We start from the raw sequence: 22,409 nt of genomic DNA on the forward strand, positions 1-22,409 counted from the left end.
TGTGCAAAGTTTTGTTACTGCATGACTGGTCAGAAGAGATGATTGCAAGACAGCAGAGAAACGAAGAGGTCTTTTGGAGTAATGATAGGGGGATGGAGAGTTTCCAAAGTATGTAGATTCAGAAATCTGTGGGAGTGTTTTGAAGTCGTGCTGGATGCTATTAGGTAGGAGAACACATCACAGAAATGAATTGCTTATCCTGTGATACAGCATCATTGGGGTGTGAATCCCATCAGCCCAAATGAAAATGGAAAATGGATTGATGTGGCTTTCCCTTTATTGGTTTCTCAAGAATCATAGGATCATTAATGTTGGAAAAGACCTCTAAGATCATCTAGCCCAACTGTCCACCTACCACCAATGCTGGCCACTAAACCACATTCCTCAGTACTGCATGTGCACATTTCTTGAGCACCTCCAGGGATGGTGACTCAAGCACCTCCCTGGGCAGCCTGTGCCAGTGCCTGACTGCTCTCTGGAGAATGAGTTTTTCCTAATCGTAGAATGGCTTGGTTTGGAAGGGACTTCAAGGATTATCAGGGTTCAAGCCCCTGCTGCAGGCAGGATTGCTGATCAGTTGATCAGGTACTAGATCAGGTTTTCCAGGGCCCCATGCAACCTGGTCTTAAATACCTCCAGGGATGGGGCATCCACAGCATCGGGGCAGCCTGTTCCAGCACTTCACCACTCAGTAAAAAACTTACATCTAATCTAAATCTTCCATCCCTTAGTTGAAAGCCTTCCCTCTTTCCTATGACCATCTACCTATGTAAAAAAGTTGATTTCCTTCCTGTTTATAATCTCTCTTTAAATATTGGAAGGTCATAATGAAGTCTCCCCGCAGCCTTCTCATCTCGAAATTGAACAAGCCCAGCTCCAGTTTGTCTTCACAGGAGAAGTGCTCCAGCCCTCTGATCATCTTCATGGCCCTTACTGGACCCTCTACAAAAGGGTCCACATCTTTCCTATGCTGGGGACCCCAGGCATGGACGAGGTGCTCAGATGGGGCCTCAGAAGGGCAGAATAGAGGAGGACAATCACCTCCCTCGCCCTGCTGGCCACCCCTCTTTCACGCAGCCAAGGACACCATTGGCCTTTTGGGCTGCTGGTGCTCATTGCTGGTTCACGTTAAGTTTTTCATCTACTGGGACCCCTACGTCCTTCTCAGCAGAGCTGTTCTCAAGGAGTTCTTGTCCCAGTCTGTGTACATTCTGAGATTACCTCAACCCAAGTGCAAAACCTTGCACTTTGCTTTATTGAGCCTCATTAGGTTACCCAGGGAAAGAGGCAGAAGATGCAGCCTGATTTTAAACTACTATCAGAGAACTCAAACCTGACTGTGGCTGTAGTCAGTAGATGCCAGCAGCTGTTGGAGGAGTTCAGGTTTAGATAGAAATCAAAATAAGGCTGTTTGTGGATACTGGGCACTGACAGGGGCTCGTGGCCAGTTTTTGCAGAGTGTCCCTACAGGGGCTGGAGAAAAAAACTGGACATTCTCACAGGCCCTCCTCTATGTTTTGCAGTAACCTGACTGAAGATTTTGGGGAACGACAGGGTGAAAAATATGCTGTATAATTTTGAAGTTTCAAAGTATATCCACATAACCGTAGTTGTTTGTAATGACCCCAAATCCTCTCTTTGTTTTGAAGACTTGCACCAGTGTAAACATTCTGTGACCCTGTTGCTGTCAAAGGTGCCTTCAGTATCTTTGTCCCCAACTGTGGGTCTGTAAATGAGCCTCCTCACCTGGCTGCCTCCCTGCTAAAACGAGCTGTGACTGTGCACTTGCAGCGCAGTTCAGTAGACAGGAGCTAAATATCTTTAGAGTAGCATTGCAAGTGATTACTTCTGCGTTCAGAAAATGAAAATTTGATCTGATGTATGTAAACTTTCCAGATAAAACTCTTATCACACAAAAGCTATTTTTTTTTTTTAGTTTTTATCAGCTTTTGCACATGGCATTCTTAGGGCTGTTTTTTCTTGGGTCCTTTAAGTAAAACCTTTTACAAAACACAGAAAGGTTGATGTGGAGAAACAAAATAGAGGACCATATTCTTCTGCAAGAGGAGAAGTACCCACGTGGATAGTAGCCCAGGTGGGGTTGATAGAGGAGAGCTTTACAGAGTCCCATGATGGAAGGGCTACGTCTTTCCAAAGCAGAGCTGTACCATTGATCAGGCAAAATCAAGAGCACCGAAGGCAGTCTGTTAATGCACTCATTGAGGCATCACCATCAGAGATTGCCGTAGATAAGAAACCAGGCCATTTTAACCCATCCTTGTCGTGCAGCCTCACCTGAAGATGCTGTGTGTGTAGATACATGCGTTGCCACAGGCTGTGGTGGCATGCAAACACGTGCTTTTGGTTTGGCCGTTCACCCCAGGGGTGCAGGCTTACTGTGAATTCACAGGAGAGCTCTCACCTGCCAAACCGTTCCCAAATAAATCCTTGGGAATGAATTTCCTCTGTTTAATAATAACTTGCCCAGCTGTTTTTCTAAGCCTGGAAGCTCGTGTGGTCCTACTGTACAAACAGTGCTGGAAGAAGGTGGTTTTGATTTGTTTTTTTCCTTTCAAGACGTGTTGTGTTGTCACAAGCCCTTCTGAATGTAGGAGATAAATGGAGAGGAAATGAGGCAATTTAAAAAAAAAAGAAAAAAGAAAAAAAAAAGGAAGGAGCATTGAAATTATGAGGCGGATGAACCGAGCAGACGAGGAGACGCAAACACACGTTCAGTGAGAGACACAATAGCTGACTGTCACTTCTTCCTGGGAAATCTTCTCAGAAGTTGTACAAACAAACAGCAGCACTCAGCACATTGTCTTCTTTCGTGAACACTGAAGAAGCTGAAATGTGTCCGGGCGAAGAGAAGAATAATGTATGACACTTGGCAAACTGTCAAGTGGCCGGACTGTAACCCATCTGAACTTTCTCCCACCCTATGGAAGTGGGGGTTTAGTGAAGGAAAGAAGACAACTTGGAGACTCCACCTGGAGGCTGCCTGCCTGCCATGGCCATCCCATCGCAGCAGGCAGCCCTGGGTCCGGCTGGGAGCTGCAGGCAGACACTCAGTGGGGCTCCGGCGTTTCTTTGAGCTATGGCTAAAAATAGGGCTCTGAGAAAGAAAATAAATACTTCTCAACGGTTTGCTGGGACAAAGAGTAATTAGGCCTCAAAACTCAGAGCGGCTGTGAGATAAAGGTGTTGCTTTATATTTGTCCTCTGTTATTTTTACATCGAATTCTTCCCAAACATGGTTCTTTTTTTTTGGTTGGTTGGTTGGTTGTTTTTTTGGTTTTTTTTGTTTGTTTTTTTGTTTTTTTGTTTTTAATTTCCCTGCTTTGGAAATACTGGGCTCTTGATTATGGTCTTGCTTAATTTTGTGTGAGAGCAGAAAGGGAAAAGGAGGCCACCAGCAGGTCTTCCCATGGTCAGAAGGCTCAGACAGCCTGAGGATCATCTCTTGTCTTCTGTTTGCTGTTCTCTCTTTTTCTTTTCACATCTTTTTGTCTTGTTTTGTCAGCTTCTGCCAATGGATTGTCCCTGGACTGCTTAGCAGGGGCTGCTGGAGCAGCTGTACTGGCTTTGTGAGGGAAGGGAAAGCTTCCTTTGCTCCACTGCAGCTGATTCTGTTCCCTTTGCACCCAGTTGAGGGATGAACCTAACCAAGCTGAGCCTGAGGCAGCACAGCTGTGCCGTGAGTAAGGTGTGAGTAAAGAAAACCAGAAGTACTCGTTCACACAATGCGTTTTGAAGCATTAAGAGATTCATTCCTGGTCTCCTGTGTTCAGCTGAGTATCAGCACACCTTCCCCTCCTGCGAACCAGACAGTGGTATTTCTAAACTAACATGGACTGTAAAGCTTGCCGGGAGGCCTGTGTGCATTGCAGAGCTGCAATTTCCCTCCTCTCCCATCTGTAACACTCCAGGAAGGACTGTTGCAGACGTGGTGTGGTGAGCAGATCCGTGCAATGCTTGCATACTTTTGTATTAGACTGCTAGCTCTGGCTGCTGCTCTCTTACAGCAGTGGGAAGGAGTCTTTTGTGCAGAATTAAAGATTCAGTGAATTGATGTACTTTTGCTGGAAGATATTGTCTTCCTCAGAGAAGCAGAGAAGGGTTGCTTTGTAAACGGGGGGACTTCTATTGCACGGAACGTGCTCTATAGAATACTTGGAAGTTTTTCTTTCAAATCATGAATGCAGTATCTTTCATAGCATCATTTATTTATTTATTTATTAATCAATTTCTTTCTAAGGATTTAGCAACTGCATTTAAGAGCTTTGCTTTTCTAAACAGGAGAATGGACTATCAGCAAGGAGAACTGGTATGGTTTCCCTTAGCTGAGGCACAGATTCATCTCACACTGGGAAATATCTCTTGGAATTACCATAACTGAGAAGCATTTATTTGTCTGCTGATTCATTTTCTGGCAGAAAACCACTGAGCCACACTAGTCACTGTTCTGCAGCACTGGGTGTGCATGTGGATATATGATATGATGAAAATATCCTTTGCAGTATGTCTTCTGGGATCCTGAAGCCTCGCCTCACGCTGCAGTGCTGTGCAATCATGTTCTTGTCTTGTACACAAACAAAATTCCTGCAGTTGCATCTTTACTGCCATCACTATCAGTGGTGCCATATATTTGTATATATTTTCAGTTTGCTCTTTTTAGTAAAGATAGAAGACCTGTACACTGGTTCTTGGTTTCCACAAGAAGTTCCTTCTGTCCATGACAGCGTGTGTTGTCAGCTGGTGGGGATGACCACTTCTGTCTCGGTTGCTGGGTGAGATGCACGTCTGTTACGTTTCCCCCCTCAGCTTCATAAAGTTTGTAGCGTGACTCTCCGTGTGGTTTTGACTCAAAGTGACTTCCTGTGAAGCTCTACCAGAGATCCAATTTTAAAAACACCTGTTTACTGAGAAAGCAACGTGTCAAAAGACAGCAAGAGGAGGATGCTTGAGAGGCTGCAACAGAAAGACTCATGCAACTCCTGAGTTGGAGATGGGAACATTGGGCTGTGGTGCTGCAGAAGCCATCCAAACATAAATGCCTGTACTTTGAGGCCAGTGTTTAATTTAGGTCAGAGATGAATCTTGAAATGTTTTTACTTTTTTTTCTTTTTTGCACATAGAATAAGCTGAGACATTGTCCTTTGCAGTTCATGATGTTTGCTCATTTTCAGCATATTGGAAGTAAAGGAGAATAAAACACCTTGCAATTCTGTGAGGAGAATAGCAAGGAGAGGGGAACTATTGTTACTTACCTGCTATTGAAGAAATATTTAGTGATTTGAGGGTGATTACTTCTGTTGTCTGTACCTCCACCATGAGCATCTTTACTTTATCTGGTTGGATGGCTGGGCAGTGAAGTAACTGCAATGCCTGTCACCCGCAGGGAGGGAAAGGGATCACATCATCCTGATTTAAAGGGTGATGCAGTGCTGGCTTGTGTTTTCAGAAAGCTGTTTAAATGTCATGGTACTTGTACCAGAATGTTTCCTAGGGACATATAATGCACTGCTGAGGTCCGGACTGGAGAAAGCTGCTCAAGACATGATTGATGGGTTAAGCTCATACAGGTTAAAAAATATCTTAGACAAAAAAAAAAAAAACACCACAGAAAAAAGGCTTTGAAACCACCAACCTTCACCAGATTAGTTTAGTACAAAGCATATTTGAGGTTCTTGTGGCCCCCAGGAGCTAGTTTGGGTTCATTCGTTTTGTTAAGCGCCCTGCTGGTGCTGCGAAATAAGCCTATAAATACAGGAGCGTCAGACCTCATTCGTGTTGAATTTGACCACGTGTTGTTTTTTTTTAGGTGGAGCATCTCTGCTTCTAACCCCACTCCCAGCAAAGGATGGATTTCAACAGCCTCTGTGATAAGCTTCTCTGACACAGCGTTAATCAAATCTTGGCTCGTGTCTGCCTTGTTTCTGCGGGATTACCCACAGGCCTCGGCCTTTATGTAACTCATGATAATTATGTTTTTCTTAAATCAGACAGAAGTGCAAAGGCACTTTGTGAAATGTTATTTCTGACCTAAACAGTGACTCGGTGCTAGGGTGCTGCAGAGCTCCTGGTTCAACACAGCTCTTGCAGGTCAGGAGTCCTGGAGGAGCCAATACTCTTTGTCCTATGTGCCTCGCCACAATAGCCTCTTGCTTTACTACTGAAGATTGATGCTAAAATCAACTTCCCTGGGCACTTCTACCTTACAGCAGCTGCCCTCATGGGAAATACACTTGTAACATGCAATGGAAAGACGCAGATGCTTCTTGTGAGTGGGAGAGGTGGGAGGTGTGACATCAAAACAACACAATGGTAATGAAAGTAACCTCCAGAGAGTTTCAGGTTTTTGTAGACACCTGTGACTGCTCCAAAGATGGGCTGTTAGAATAATGGTGGTTTTGGATGTAGATCAAAGGCGTGATAATCCTGTCCATGAATTTCCTGAGGATAACTTTCTTCATCTTGGCCTGGGAGGGAGGAATGGAGCAAGTCTGTAGGAATGAGCCTCTGAGCGGGACGCAAGAGGTGATCTGTGTGTAAGCAGGGTTACTGCTCTGTAACTTGCTCTTTATTTTTTAATAATGAGATGGTATTTAAGAAGAGCAGAATCACAGTTAAATCACAGGCTTCTCATGCCACTAGCTGAACAGAACCTTTTTGTAAAGCCCACCAGGCCTGAGGCGCTTGGCCATTTATCTGGAGTACGAAATACTCATGAAGTTGCATGAGAAGACTCTTACAGGTGTATTAGCCTGTTGAAATCTATGTGCAACTCTGTATAAAATCCTGGTTTACATTACAGAGCACTCAGTTAAAAGCCAAGTACTCGAGTAAAATTGTAGAAAGGGAGAGCTGTGAGTCTGAATTTTTGTTATTTTTGGCTCCTCCTTTGCCATGGATCAGATCTGTGCGTGCTTGCACACTTGTTTGCTTAGCCTGCCCAAAGAGAGGAGCTCAGGTTTTGGTGGAGCACAGCTTCCACACCCATAACCTCAATGAACAGAGTGGCAAAGAAATCTGTTTTTTAAAAAACACCATGTTGACTTGAACGTGTTCCTATAGAAAACATGGGCTAAGCACACAAAGAGTTGAGGACAAGATGATGATCTGATGTATTATTACATCCTATGACTTTAGTTTTGGATGGCTAAGTGGAATGTTACCCTTGCAATTCAGCATCTGCATTCCAGATGGGTCACTTGGGGAGAGGTACGTGCACAGGTTTGCTTGCGGCGTTGTGAGTTTTTAATGAGAGCAGTCTCCATCAGTGTAAAACAAGACTGAGAGTAAATAATGGCTTTCTGTATTCTATCGGGCGCAAGCAGCTCATTCAGCAGTCTGCACTGGGGTGATGGGTGGCTCCACTGGGCAGCTTCTTGTTTTGTCTGTGCGAGCAAGAGAGGTGGTTCACCCAGAACAGAACTCAGGATTTGTGTCTGCCATCTCATTTCTTCATAACAGGTATCAAGGCATCATGAGCAATCAGATATTGCTTCTGTAAATTAAGACCAAACCAAGCTATGCTTTCAGCAGCACAGTATGGTGTGTTGCCTCCCTTTACATGCAGGATGAAGCACGGGAGCATTTGCTTGCTGCAGTTTCTTGGTGTTGCCATGAGTGCTATACAAGAAGGACCATAGAAAAGAGGGAATCACAGGTAATGCCCACTGCATTACTATGTATCCCCGAGTGCTAGAAGGTGATAGGAACTGTTTGAGTGTTTGCTGATCACTTCCATGGATTTTCTGTTTCCCAGATGTATTTAATAGGTGATGGTGAACATGGTCTTGCAGGGCCACAGAAGCAGAGGCTGTTTCTCCCTCTTCACAGCAAGCATTCAGCACATTTCAGAGCTGCCAAGACTGAAATCCAACTTTGCCAAGTGACAGGGCTCAAGTAAAGCATCACAAGCTTTAGACATTATCTCAGTCAAAGGTTGTGTTTATCTTGGATTTGAGATGGAATTGTCCCATGAGGTGAAGTCTGAAGTTATTTTCTTAGCTCATTTCACTGCTATCCTGGAAGGCTAGGAAGACCGTATGTTGTTTTTTTTTTTATTTGCATTTGTGTATATATATGTTTAGCAGCAATTGTAAAGCTTTCTTCTGAACTCTCTGAGTATTGTTAAGTTACACAGTGGGCAGTGCACAGCCTGGGCTGCACTCTGGGTTGGTGAGCGTGGGTACATCCCACTGGTCTTTGCATGTTTCCTCCTGGCAGTCTTGCTCCAGGGCTCATGGAGAAGCACAAGGACAATGTCCCCATTCACAGCCCCATCCAAAATACCGTTTGTTCCCCGCTCTGTCTCAGCACTTCACACTTGCTTGATTGAAGTGCTGGCATTCACCACGTACAGTGCTTATTGTTTCTCTTAGGTTTTATTTTGTCTAGGGTTTGCTTTTAATACCGGGAATTTTTGCAGTTCGTGTCCCTGGGGACACTAAGTATATATTCCAGAGGGCTTCCGTGCTTTAAGAAGATAAATCCTTCGGCCCTCCAAAGAGATGCAGATCACTGGTGGTGGTATTTTTTAGATCCCCATTTGCACACTGCTAAGTGTGAGTGGTTGGGCTGTGAGGAGGAGAGGTGCTGGTCAGAGCTGAGGGGCAGCGATGGCAAATCCTTCCCTCTGCCCTTCCTTGACTGTAAGTGGCTCAAATGTGGTGAGCAGCTCTTGCAGGCCTGTGGAGAGGGTCTTGTTTCCAGTAGGGCAGCTGGCAGGTGCTTCCTGTGGCTTAGTGCAATGACATTCATTTTGCCCTTAGAACACACACTGTAACTTGGGCTAAACTTTTGGGATCAGGTGCATGCAGGCTTCTGTAAAACAGGAGATGCAGCAAGAAGATTAGGAAAGCTTATTTTGTATTCCAGGTCCTCAGCAAAGGGCAAACATCTGCATGTTGGACAAAAATCCTTCTACCTCCATCACTCCTCTATAATTTCGGTTGCATGCAGGCTTCTGCTGGGGATGGTCATATTTCATGCAGCCCTTCTGCTACCACATTTACATAGGCTGGAGCTGCGCTGTTGCCAGACCAACCAAGAGGGAAAGCTGGCTTTGCTTCACATAAACAGCTCTGACTGAGAGAGCCATACTAAATTTGGAAAAGAATTAGGGGAACTCATTTTTGAACTGCCCTGGAGTATTCTATCTCGAGTTGCCCCATGTTATCATTTCATGGGAAGTTTCTATTACTCATTGCTGTTCCCATCATGTTTATTTTCCGATAGAGTATTTTTATCTTCTGCAAACCAAAATCTTTAAGAGATCCATCAGCAAACAATGCCCCAAAGCTCTGCTCCTCCCCGCACCCACAGCTCCTGCTGCTCCCAGTGCTGCATCCTCAGGTCCTCCTGCAGTTCACGTGGCATTCACAGCCCCATCAAAAAATCCTTCCCACTACATTGCAAAATTAGCGCCAAGGCTGGAACAAACATTTGCTCTTTGATTTGTTACTTTGATTGATGATATTCTGTATGGAGTTGTTGCATTAAGGCCACACGTTTTACTATATGTATTGTGAATGGCACAGTTCCCTTCTTTTGGGCTGTGATACTTGAAGCTGATCTAAGAAATGTTTATGCTGAAGAATCGCCCTTCTGAGCCAGTTTAGCCTAACTGAAGGACTTTGCCAAAACTACAGGTATTTCCTTTGATTGTTGGCTATTATTCTAGCACCAGAACTTTTTCCTTGTCCCATTTCCTCCGCAGGTTTTTACTGCAGGATGCAGGCAGCAGCTGCTTGCAGGGGCAAGTGAGGTCCAGCATCCCCAGCCCACAGTGGCAGACTGCTACAAGACAGGGGAATGAAATCCCTGTGGTAGCAAGCAGGGACAGCCCTGCCAGAGGCCTGAGCAGAAAACTCTACTGGGGCTGGGGCCAGCAGCATCGTTCTGCTAGCTGTGTCTGTCTACTTCCAGAAGAAAAAGCTTTGACCTCATTTGGAGAAGCTGGTGCCTCTGCCTGGAGCAATCTAGTCTACAGGCAGGGATTCTGTGCTTTGGCAACACCAGTGTCCTGCTATTATCCTGTAATCAGTAGAAATCTGATCTCTTGAAACTGGAGGATTGGAGTCCAGGCTGGTGTCTGGGTCTGTCCCACAGGTCAGTCTGCGGGGTGGAACAGGGTCAGGTGTAGCTTCGGGTTGATGTGAAGGCAGCAGACCTGCAGATGCTGGAAGGTGAGGCTCCAGCCCATCTCTGAGCTTCTGTGCTGGTGTACCTGGAACACACTGTGCTGTCAGTATTGTCACCAAGCTGAGAGATGCAGCTGTCTGACTTGCCAGGAGACTTTTATTTTTGTGTGAATAGTGACATTTCTGCTCCTCCAGAAATCTCCATCATAGTCCTGGTTCTGGTTTTTGTGCTGCTGCTCACTCTTGGGTTTGCATACGAACACACGGCTTTAACTTCTTGCTTTGCTTCCCTGTTTGTAAAGCATTATTATTTCTTTGCTAGGGTTGATGTGTTAATTACTTGTAAACTGCTGCAAGATTCCCAGAAATGAGACCCTCGATGTGTTTATTGCTGTTATTGCTACTGATGAGACCTCGATCATAGCAAGACAATACAAGATGAGCGTTGCACACAGTGGGGCTAAGTGTCTGTTTACAGTAAAACAAAGAAGGGACTTCTGTACCCAAGCCTAGAAAACATCATTTGCAAGAGTTTTGAGTCAGCAGTAAAATCTGATTATGTGATAAAATTGGCTAGCATGTCTAAACACTATCCAGTATGTAAACACTACCCACTATCACTTGTGATTATGTTTCTCTGAGAAGCTTATCAGCTCGCAGGCATTCACTGCTCCATGGCAGTATGTCTGTGGGAGAGGCAAAGAGTGTCTGTTTTTAAAATAATGTGTTTGAGATGTGTTTTGCCCATTTCTGTCAGTTCTGGAATGAGCAAAATCTGTACTTGTGGTATCACAGCAGCTGAATGCATCCATGAGGGTTCTCTGACCTGCTGGGCAGCAGGTGGCCGTGGGTGCAGTTGGGCAATATTTTGAATTGGTGGTAAAAACTGCTTTGGTTCTGCATTACAGCTTCTGAGCTAGTGTATATTAAATATAATTAATCATTATTTCTCCTTCAGGAAAAACAGAGGCTATCATCAAAAACTTCAGCCCACACTACAAACGCCAGTACGCCGTGGCTTTCTGCAAGCACGTGCAGGATGAGCTGGAGCAGCACCGCAATTCCCAGTCCCAGTTCCTGAAAACCAGGGTAGGAGGACACGTAAGCCTGGCCCCAGCCTGAAGCTGCCTGCAGCTTTGCTCTCCTTTATGAAATAATTCATGTGAAAACTATTTAAATGAGCCATTTAGTAGTTGTAATATATGAAAAACATGAACTGGAAGTATATCAGCTACCAGCTGGACTTGGTTTTCTTGTTTTTTCCAGTGTTGAATCCCCTTAAATAAAGTTGATGGGCAATACAGATACTCAGAGCTTCTAAAAATCAAGCCCGAAATACTTACAAAGTTTCTTAGACATTTCCGTATATAAAACCACAGAGTTTTAATGCTTTAATATAATGAAAATTATTTGGGGAGGGACTTTTTATAAGGGCATGTCTATTACAGGATGAGGGGAAATGGCTTTAACTGGAAGAAGGTACATTTAGACTACATATTAGGAAGAAATTCTTTACTGTGAGGATGGTGAGGCCCTGGAACAGGTTGCCCAGTGAGGTTGTGGAAGCCCTCTCCCTGGAGGTATTCAGGGCCAGGCTGGATGGGGCTGTGAGCAACCTGGTGGGAGGTGTCTCTATAGGCAGGGGATTGGAACTAGAAGATGTTAAAGGTCTCTTGCAACCCAAGCCATTCTATGATTCTGTGATGATTCCATGCAAATACAAGTCTAATTTTTTGACTCTGTTAAAAATCATGGATTTCTGATGCTCTTGAAATGCAGAGAAAAGCAGTGAGGTTGGGTGCAGAAGGTGGCGTAATAGAAAAGCAACATCTTTCAAAGAAATGCATGCCAGTTATAAGATCACATGGACAAAAGCGTTACAAAGAAGTGTGAAATAATCCACTATTTCATCATAAAAGTCTTTGCTGCACCAACGAAATATTTTTTTACATAGCAGAAAGAGATAATGAACTGTAAGTCATCATATATTCAGCACATCAATTGAAAGATCACAGAATCACAGAACCATGAGGGTTGGAAGGGACCTCTGGAGATTATCAAGTCCAACCCCAGTGATAAAGGGGGCTCCTTATAGTAGGTAGCACAGGAAAGCATCCAGATGGGTTTTGAATATCTCCTGGGAACGAGACTCCACCAACTCTTTGGGCAGCCTGTTCCAGTCACCTTCATGGTAAAGAAGTTTTTTCTCATGTTCTTATGGAATTTCCCGTGTTCCGGGTTGTGCCCATTTTCCCTTCTGAATGTCTCTGCCTCAGAAATCTGGAAGTGGTGTTAAAAGGCAGAGCTTCTCTGCTGCCTCTTCACCGCGAGATGCAAGAATTTGGTTACTTCTGTAGGATCCGTCTGATTCAAACAGATGTGTATTGCATCCAGTTGTGTTTGAAGGCTTCAAAACCCTCATAGCAATCTTACAGAAATGTAGAAATAAAATTTCAAAATGACCCAGAGTCATTTCAAATCTAGAAAATTTTCTTTGTAGCCCAAGTCAGAAGCTGAGACTGTCTTATATGAAACAGAGTTGTTGCATTTTGCTGAGGATGTGAAGAAGTGGAAGGACAGATATGTTGTTATCAAAAATGACTACACTGTGGATTGCTTTGAGACCAAAGAGGTAAATGTTTCTTCCTGTTATGTTCTTCCACACTCCCCAAGAGACTGAGATCTGAGGAATTTGTTGCTGTAAGTGCCTTTCTTCCAGCAATAGATGAAATGTCCCAGAAAGGCTGCTCCAGCCTCGCAGCCTTGGCTGGAAACTTCACAGGGATGCCTGAGGGTCTGCTGAAGTACCTTTTATTGGCCACAGACATTTGCAAAACATAGCAAATCACTTAGACAGCACTTTGAACCTTTGCATATCACAGAACACTTCTTTTTTGTATGTGATTATAATACATCACCAGGTTTCTACTTTGGGTTTTAAATAGAAATTTTTACGTTGCTTCAGTCAGGCTACAGTGAAGACTTCTGTTTGGCAGCTGCTGTGGTCAAACGAGTCTTGGCTGACAAATCAAACAAATTAGCAGAATCAAAGCTTAGCAGAAAATCCCATCCTTTTCTCTTCCCTTCTGTCCCTGACTCTTCACTGGGGTTGATGAGCATTGAAAGATCTTTTCTAAATACGTTTTTTACTTAAAAATGTTTTAGACTTGACACGTCTAGTCTGTCAGTGAGTATGTCTAAAATTCAGCCTGACGAAAACCTTTTCATTTGAGGAATGTGTGCATTAGCTTTGTAAATGAGTAGTTTATGCTTTCTCTCTCCTTAAATCTCAATTTTGACTCCCTCTGACATGATTTTCCAGGCCTACCAGAAAGGACTCAGCCCTAAACATCATATTGTTCCTGCGGGAGGCAAAGTCCTGACTTTAGAAGAAGATTACAATTTGCTGTCTGATAAACATTTTCCAGATCCTGTTGGTAAGCCTTGGTGAAAGTTAAACTGCCAAACTTCAGGCTCTTTTCCTTACAGAAGCCACATCTGGGCAGACTTTGAGGTTAGGCTTTAAAGTAAGCTCACACAAGACGCAAACAGCATGTTTTCTAAGTCAAAACTTAAGCCCAGAGTAGACATACACAAAAGATGCCGTGAACTGAAATGTTCAGAGAAATTCTGGCTCTTTATTTTTCCGGTATCCCTACACAAACCCTTTGGAAGCTGTGCAGAAGTGGGGCAGGAACTACACCACTATTGTTCCCAGCTTTGTTAATATTTCTGGTTTATTTGTTTCCATTTTTGGATACCAGCTGCCTGTGTTGATTCACAGCTGATGGTGCATCCCACAGAGACAACAGGAAAGTTGCTGTTGCTGGATTTGTTGTTTCTACAACAGGAGTTGCAGGGTTTCTCCCTGCATCCTCCCCAGTCCCTGAAGACGGGAAAAGTTCAGGGCTTAATCTCTACAGAAAGTCAAGTTTGAAAAAGGATAAGAGCAGTGAGAAGATATCTTTTTTGTGGGGGGCTTTTTTCTGTGTTTTTTGAAGTCCTGTCTCATATTACTTAAAAGTTATGACTGGAAGTGTCCCTGATTTCCCCTTTCCCAAGACAGTACTGCTGGTATAGGATGGTCAGAGGTTGGCAGAGCTTGGAGGTGTCCTCTGCGTCACCTCAGCTCCAGAGCTGAGGATGAGCAATGTGGAGCATCCTAGGGCCACTTCAGGCTTCCCATGGCTCACCCTCTGCAAAGATTGGCTCAGTTACTCTTTTTCAGCCTTTCTGCCCTTTTGTGCAGAACACTCACCAAGATGAACCTCTTCTGTGTTGGGATGCACAGCATTGAGAAAAGATTGATGTTGTACAGTATCCCCTGTACGCAATGATTCAGGTCAGGCTGCAGCTACAGATCATCATCATAGAATCCTCAGAGTCAGAAGGGACTTTAAAGGTCCATACTTTGTGATTTCTTTGCTCCACCACTTGCTTGAAGTGACAGTTCGTAAGGCCGTGATGCAGTTCTGTATGAAAACCTTGGGCAAAGGGAAATCACTGCTGTTCCTTTATGATTTAATGCAGTTTGTTTCCATGTGGAAGACCATATGCCCCTGTATGGTCTCTGTGTGGAAGAGACCAGAGTTGTCCAGTAATTTACTCATTTGCCATGGAAATGAGTTACAATCCAATAGAATATTTATATTGTATTGCCAAAAGTATGTGATTTACGTCTACCTTGAATACAAAACAAGAGGCCATAGAAGAGAAGAAGATCCAACCCCACCAAAATTCAGCAGATGTTAAGTTGGGATGTGTTCTGTGCAGGGTTGAGTGAGAAGGAGACTGCTCAAGCCTTCGTTCAGCTGCCAAGGGAGTTCCCAGTGTACCTCTGGCAGCCATTTGCCCGACACAGCTACTATTGCTTCCAGGAGCCAGAAGCCCAGAGGCAGTTCAGCGCGGTGCTGAGTGACTGCGTGAGACACTCCAACTATGGTGAGTGCAAAAAGAAATTCTTCCTGCACCTTATCTACCCTGAGATTTAAATAGCTGTTACAGTAAAAAAAAAAAAAGAAAGAAAAAGGAAAGAAAAAAACTGTGAAAATGATGTATGAAAGATGTTCAGTTTTCAGTGCCTCGAGAAATGAATTAACATACACTTTTTCTAGCTTTGCCAGGAGCTGAGTTAGGTTGGGTTTGAGCTGCGCTGCAGGAAACTCAAATAGAAGACATGGGAATTGCTTTGAAAGCGACATTCCCCTCTCTGTCAGTTCATGCAAAACCAGTATCTTGGTGCAAAATCATAGGAAATGCTTACTAAGCATGGTATGTTAAATTCTCGCCTGTGTTTGCAAGCTTGACAAGTGTAACACAGATCTCCTGGACCATGTCTGTAAAGTGATGAGAGAATGTGGACTCTCAGTGCATTTTGTGATGTCTTTTACATACACCATCACTGATCAAACACTTTCTGGTTTTGTTGGGTGCTGAGATGGCAGTTCAGGCCCTCAGCCATGGCAGAGCCTTGTAAGAGAGACGTGAGTTGTGTGTAAGGCATGGTGCACAAAAATTTGTTCTAAATCTCTTTCTGAGTACATTGGGTTAGAAGTTTTTGAGGCATTGTCTGAAGCAAAACAACTTGTGACTTGCTAGGATTATAAAAGTAACATTGCTCCTGTTGAACTGGAAGAGCGTTTGTGGGTTGGAACCTGCAAAAAAAGAAATACTTTTCTGTTTTTCAGATGATTGGTTTAATGTGATTTTCCTCATTTTTCATCGAGCTGACCTATTGGTGTCCAGGCTCCTGTATGCCTGTAGAATTTGTTTCGAGTTCCATCTGCTCCTGCTGCCTTTGGCTGCAGATAAAAACACAGGAATGTCTCCAACAATTTCATCTACTTAGGCCTGAAAGCCCATGCTTGTAGATAAAAGAATTGAGAGTACAATGTGTGATGGGTCTGTTTTGCTTACAGCAGTTGCTCCCTGTGTTGCTTTTAGCCATCACTTTAGTCTATCTGTCATCAACTTCACCCTATTGCCCTCAGACAGTTGTCTCATGCTGTCCTCCCTGGATTCTCCTCAATTGCTGTCTCTTTTCTCATCTCCGCTGCCAACAATATCGCTAGTCCCCTTTAGGACTGCACTCCCATGATGAAAACACACATTACTGTACTTTGAGGCAGTCCCCTAGGATGCTGAGTACTTTGCACGGTGCTCGGTGGTGGGTGATGGCAGGCACTGCCTTTGCAGGACATGCAGGACTCCCAGTCCCTGCACTCAGCAAGAGGTGTATGCTCCCCTGGCATGCTCTGGGCCCCCTTTGCCACGCTTATGCTGAAGCTGGAGAGCCACAGCAAGCATTTCCAGCACTGCCAGCCTTGTACAAACCAGGCAGAGCAACTCCAATGCAAATCTGTGTAGGTGTGGGGAAACTGAGGGCTAAAATGATGCGATAAGCAAATACCAAACATGGCAACTGTACAGACTATTTCAGGAGTAGATTAGCATAGGCTAGAGGCATCGGTCTAGAAGGAGCACACCTTCCTCTGGCACTTCCAAATAATTCAAGTCTGTAGTCTCGATAAATACTCCCTGCATAGCTGGCAGAGGAGCCCGCATTCCCCTGAAGTGCCCAAAGGCAAAGCCTGCCTCTGTGATTTATGGTTCTGATCAGCCTGATTTCAGATGTGGTCATACAGAAAGTGCTGTGGACTTTGGGAAGCCACCCCTTTTTTCCTCACCAGGGTTTGGTAAGTAGATGGGGATATAATCAAGTTTTCCTGGCACTGTCAGTCTTCCATGACTTGAAGCCTGTTCGTGAGATTTGGGTTTTTCATTTGCCTCTTCTGGAGCAAGTGTAACAGGCTTGACAAAGCTTTTGGCAGCCTTATTTTTTTTATTTTTGTTTTTTTTTCCCTTAAAGTTCAGCACATCACTCCAGGGGACAATTCTGAATTGGCAAAAGCTGGGACTCGATGACCTAACAGGTCTTTTCCATCTCCAGTGCCTGCAAGTCTGTGTTTTATTATATTTCATATGGCTCAGCTGCTGCTCATTTATGCATCTGTTCCAGGATTTGTCCCTCTCAGCTTTTTCTATGGTCATGTTGTTATCCAACCAAAGTGACACTGGAGTACCTTTAACAACACTCCTCCTTCCGATCACACTATTTGTTCTCAACAGACTGGGAGCTAAAGACAGTTTGAATTAAGACCTATTGTTTCACTGGTAAACTTGAGCAGGTTTTTCAGGCTAAGGAGATGGGACCCAGTATTTTCTTGATTTCTTGACTCGTACCATCTGCTTGAAACCTAAGTGCTGTCAATGGGAAAATGATCACTGACCTCCGTGGCCCAAACTCTGTGTTTGAAGCAAAAAATCCTCCCAGTTTGACTGTGGAATAGAACTTAGTGGGATGAGGAGCAGCAGCCAAGGCAGCACTCTCTGCTTCTCTCCCCTGCCAGGGCAGATTTGGCAAGGGTAGGTGAAAGGCAGATGTAATGTCTGATCAGAAGGTGCCTTTCTGTCTTTTCTGTAAAATAGCACTAGGAGTTCTGGAAAGGAATGTATCACACTGGGTTTCAGCCAAAAATTCAGAGGAGTTTGTAGTTACAATCTTTCTCCCAGGAAGCAGAATTAAGTGCTGCTTCTTTCTGAACACAAACCTCAAGTGAATCAGCGTGTGGTTTTGTCATGGGAGCTGCCCTGGGATTCAGCCATTGACTCTTTTCTGAGTCTCTCTTTTTAAATAACTGGTCCATCCTGTGTTTCTGGGTTTTCTGGTCAGAGCTCATGGTCAGAAGAATAGTTACAAAAGTGGTTGGATTTAGTGATTGCTACTTGCAGGTATGAGTCAGATGCATGTGCTGTGGGTTTTTCCTTCCCCTTCAAATTTCTTGTTGTTCAGCTTTCTTTTATACTAATTGATAATGATTTGCAGTTCAATGAGACAATGTTTTCATTCGTTGTTGATGGAACGAGTAGACGTTTTGCACCGTTCTTGAGTACAACTCAGGTGAAATAAATTAAACAAGCTTTAAAATGTACCTAACCCAACTGGATCAATCACGGTGCCAAAATTATTCTAGGTGTACAGGATGTGTACACAGAAATTCCGTTCATTAGCCTGATTCTGAATGTTGATGGATAGATTAATCTGAGCACAGAAATCATCCAAGTTCCATGATTCATCTGGGCAGCTCCCATTCTGCTCTTCTGCAAAGAGCTTTCGTGATGCCTGAGGCTTTGCAGAGGAGGTCAGATGCTTTGGGGACCTTAAGCTATGAGGCTGTGTGATTCAGGGCTCCTTGCTGAAAGCAGCAATGCCTGGGGAGCAACAGCAGGATCCTGATGGGCTGAGGGGCATAGAGGAACTCAGAGGAGGAGGCCCAGCTCATGGTCCCAGTGTGAAGCCTACCAAGGTTGCCACTGCCTGAACGAGGACAGGACTTGCTGAGGGATGCAGGGGAAAAGCTCTTGGGGACTGTGTAAAGTATATCACAGGGTGTCTTCCAGTAGGCTGGGAACGGGATATTTAGGGGAAGGAGCAAAGGTAGGAAAAGGAAAAGGCCATAGTGGATTGAAGAGGAACAAGCATGGGATAGGTGAGGAAGAAGGAGACAGAAGGGACAGTGAGGTGCGGACAGGAGGGTGGTGAGCCCAGCCAGACCCCACACTTGATATCGCCTCGGTCTGTCCTGCCTTTTTACCAGCCTCCACTTGTAACACTTCTTCAGGGTAAGGCTGCTCTCTGTTGGTGTGTGCTGGGGTGCCGAGTGCCAGGAGGTAGGGAAGGAGCACCGACATCATGGGCACCCTGCAGGTTTGAAGTGCCAGCTCCAGCTGGACGTGTGTGGCAGATCCCTGTGCCAGCTGTGGGAGAAGGGGCTGCAGAGCACAGGGTCTGCCAGTGCAGGGCCGGCAGCTGGTGAGCCCTGAGTGCTCTCTTGATGGAATTCCGTCTGGTGTAAATGTCCATTAGCTTCACTCACCAGCAAAGCTCAGTTCAGGGCATCTGTCAAGCAGGAGGGGAGGCGTAGGAGCCAGTGACCATAGACACCATAGGGCTGGGACTGGAACTGAAAGATCCATTAGGTCTGAGCCAGCTAGTGAGAAGATGTAGGGGCCTGGAGCTTGTGCTGGGGGGTCCAGAGGCCTGGGCCGATTGTGAGAGCTGCAGTAATTGGGGTACCAGACCTGACAAACTTCACATAAGCTGCACCTGCAGTCAATACCCTTTTTTGGCTGAGCTTAAGTCAAATGAATTTTAAAACTCGTCTTCATCATTTTTGTGTATGACCCTTCTCTTAAAATTTTTCTTCTAGGAACAATAAAGGCTAATAGGATATTTGCACAATCAGTGCATCCTGCTCATTATCTCAGAATTACTTTACAAAAGCTCCATCAAAAGCTTCCTTCCCTCCAAACTTTCCAGTCTTTACCAATACCTTTGTAATTGAAAGCATCAGTGAGCTGCATTAAAGAACATCGTGTGCAGCTCTGAAATGCCGTGATTTCTTTCTCACTGAGTTTATTACCTAAGGCAGAGGATATGAAACATTATACTTGCTGATTTCAAAGCTTTTTGGTGGTTGGAAATGAAAGGGTGAGTTAAATTAGTTAAATGACTTAAATATGCGTATAGAAAGATAATGTTCAGGGGAGGTCTCTAAATACAGAATGTGGATCAGCCAAAGAAATGCTCATTGCTGAAGAAGCTTCTTCCATGCCAGCAAATGCAGAGTCAATAGTAAAATGTGGCGTAGAGTAATAATATTTGGCGATGTCTCTTGATAGAGATAATTCCACATACAGAGAAGACACGGATCTTTGGCACAGTGCTACACGATTAAGCTTTCAGCATTTGTTACTCTGTTTCTTGTGTTGTAAAACACTTGCAGTAGGTTCCCAGGGTAGTCATAATGCCTTCATTGTTTCTGCAAAATTGAAAACTAAAAGCTTAAAATGGCAAATGTGCCAAGTCAAAAAATAACTGTCAGAAGAAGATGCATGTGACTATGCTACATATTCTAATATCATTTTCATATCAACTTCCTGATAGAAGGGACAACGTGAAGTGCATTTTTCTGCCCATAGAACCTTTTTTTAACTTTCCGTCCCCAAGTTTTGCCTTAATTTATTCTTGGGTTGAACCAAGACCCAGGAGGAGCTGCTGATCTTTCACTGTTACTTTTAGAGCCCAAAGGAACAGCATGAAGCTGCGACGCAGGAATTTCAGGTTGGATGGAAGGAATAAGTTCTGCCCAGAGGGTGATGGGCATGGAAGAGCCTCCCCAGGGCAGTGAGCACAGCCCCGAGCTCATGAGACTCTGGACAACGCTCTTGGACATAGGGTCTGAGGTTTGGGTGGTCCTGTGTGGAGCCAGGAATTGGACTCAATGATCCTTGTGGGTCCCTTCTGACTCGGGATGTTCTGTGATTCCAGAGAACCTGTTCTTCTCAAGCTTCGGTAGAGCTCAGACCTTCATCAGCATGAGATTTCATGTAATACCTAGTTTTAAAAGCTTTCAGGTTTTTAAAGAAGCTGTGCGTGAGTTGAAGTGGAGTGTTGAAGTGGCTTCATTTTTAACTCCTTTTTCTTAACCTGCTATTTCCAGATTAGATGTGAACTATGGCATGCAGATCATCTGTTTGCCATTATCTCCATGGTCCCTCCACTTTCACCCACAGTTTGGTCTTATTTTCATTCCCTCTCCATCCCCATTTTGTTTTCGGAAAGCAGAGAAGTGGTGAGAGCTGCACCCCTCCCATTTTAGGGGGCAGGTTGCTAGTGAGGTGCCCACCTCATCCCCAGCAGTGAAGTGCTATCAGTGCCAGAATAGCAATAATGAGGGAAATGCTCAAAATATAGGTAGTATCTCATCATTACTATCCTTCATTTTTCAGTCCTTTACATTTGCATGCCCTGTAAATCAGACAGAAGTTTCTCCTGAATGTTTCTTTCATTGTTTTGTCACTTTATGAGGTCTTTTCCTTTCCCTCTATGAGGTTACCAGCTACTGAGTTTCACTTGGTATTTGCTGTTAAAAGGGAAGAAGCCCAACTGGTTGGTGCTGCGGTGCAGGGAAGTCTGTGTGATGAGAAGGAAAATACAACTAGCTAATCTGGGGAGATGCAGTTTCACTTCTTGTTTTTATATTCTTTCATCTGGTTTGATTTCACATCCGTATCTTGATAAACAGCATCACGACACAGGAAGCTAAGGGACTTTCAAAACTATATCCCGCAGTCTCCAATTAAGCCATAAATAAAAAGAAAAGAGAAAAAAAATAGAGAAGTCCCATAAATAAATGCATTAGGCAAGGGATAAGTACAAAATTTCCTTTTAATCTCACGCTGCACATTCTGGCACAGTTTGGCTACAATAGCAGAACTGAGACACCATCAGATTTTTTCCTCCATCTCTGCTGTTTTGGGTTGCCACTGGCTGGGCCCACATTTCCTTTTTCAGCTCTAAATTTAGCTGACAGGTGTTTTTCTCATCATTATTTCTGTCGCTCCGGCACTATGTGTACGTAATGGTTTGCCAACTCTTGGGCTGTAATTCAGAGTAATTACTGAAGTGCTGATAAAGATTTGAGAAGGTGAAATTAGATGCTCAAGCTGAAGATAAGGTCAGCTGTGTCAGGAGAAATACTGTCCTCCTTGGCCACTTTCCTCTCTTTGCCATCCTTTCTGCATGCATCTCACTGTCCCTAAACATGGAGCTGGACTGCTCATCTTTATCCCTAAAAGCAACTGCCATGAGTCCAAATAGGGCTTGGAAGAGGTTTATGAGTCTTCTGTTGCAAATGGGATGGCTTTTCTCATCTGGAGAGGGCAGGTGAAGAAAAGGAGTTTCTTTTTCAGGCATCATTTTCAGGATTATCTCCTTCAGATAATGTGCAGAAGGACCAAATAAAGTAGAACTGAGTGGGAAATTGCTTTGATAACCACAAAATATCAAAAACAACTTTTTTGATGTTAAAGTACAGTCGCTTTTCTGCTCTGGGATGAAAGCAAGACCGTTCTGAAGGTTTGTGTGATACTTTGTGGATGGGCAAAAGTACAATGCAGGCAGTATTTAGAGCTTCTCCTGTCCAACTCAGATGGAGCTTGCTTTTTGACTTGTTAATTCAATCACTTGATGGCTAACAGGGTGATACCTCCTTTACTCCATCTGAGTGGCTGAGGTGATGGTTGGTCTATTCCGTGTCTCTCACTTGACCCAGAAGCCCAAATACGGGTTCAAAACTGAGGTGTAAGTGTTGGTGGAAGTATCAGCACCGTCACAACTCACACCACCACTCTGCA

The 22,409-nt window shown here is 44.2% G+C and overlaps 1 protein-coding gene across 1 annotated transcript in view; it reads left to right on the plus strand.

Moving 5' to 3' along the window:
• The window catches only part of NIBAN1 (niban apoptosis regulator 1), a 58,514-nt gene that overhangs the window by 11,275 nt on the left and 24,830 nt on the right, over positions 1–22,409 (plus strand). The window contains 4 exon segments of the mRNA XM_010715548.3: positions 11,110–11,240; positions 12,652–12,783; positions 13,474–13,588; positions 14,925–15,092. Coding sequence (XP_010713850.2) covers positions 11,110–11,240; positions 12,652–12,783; positions 13,474–13,588; positions 14,925–15,092 — 546 coding nt within the window.

The sequence above is a fragment of the Meleagris gallopavo genome, chromosome 10 (assembly GCF_905368555.1).
Source record: "Meleagris gallopavo chromosome 10, MGAL_WU_HG_1.1, whole genome shotgun sequence".
NCBI lineage: Eukaryota > Metazoa > Chordata > Aves > Galliformes > Phasianidae > Meleagris > Meleagris gallopavo.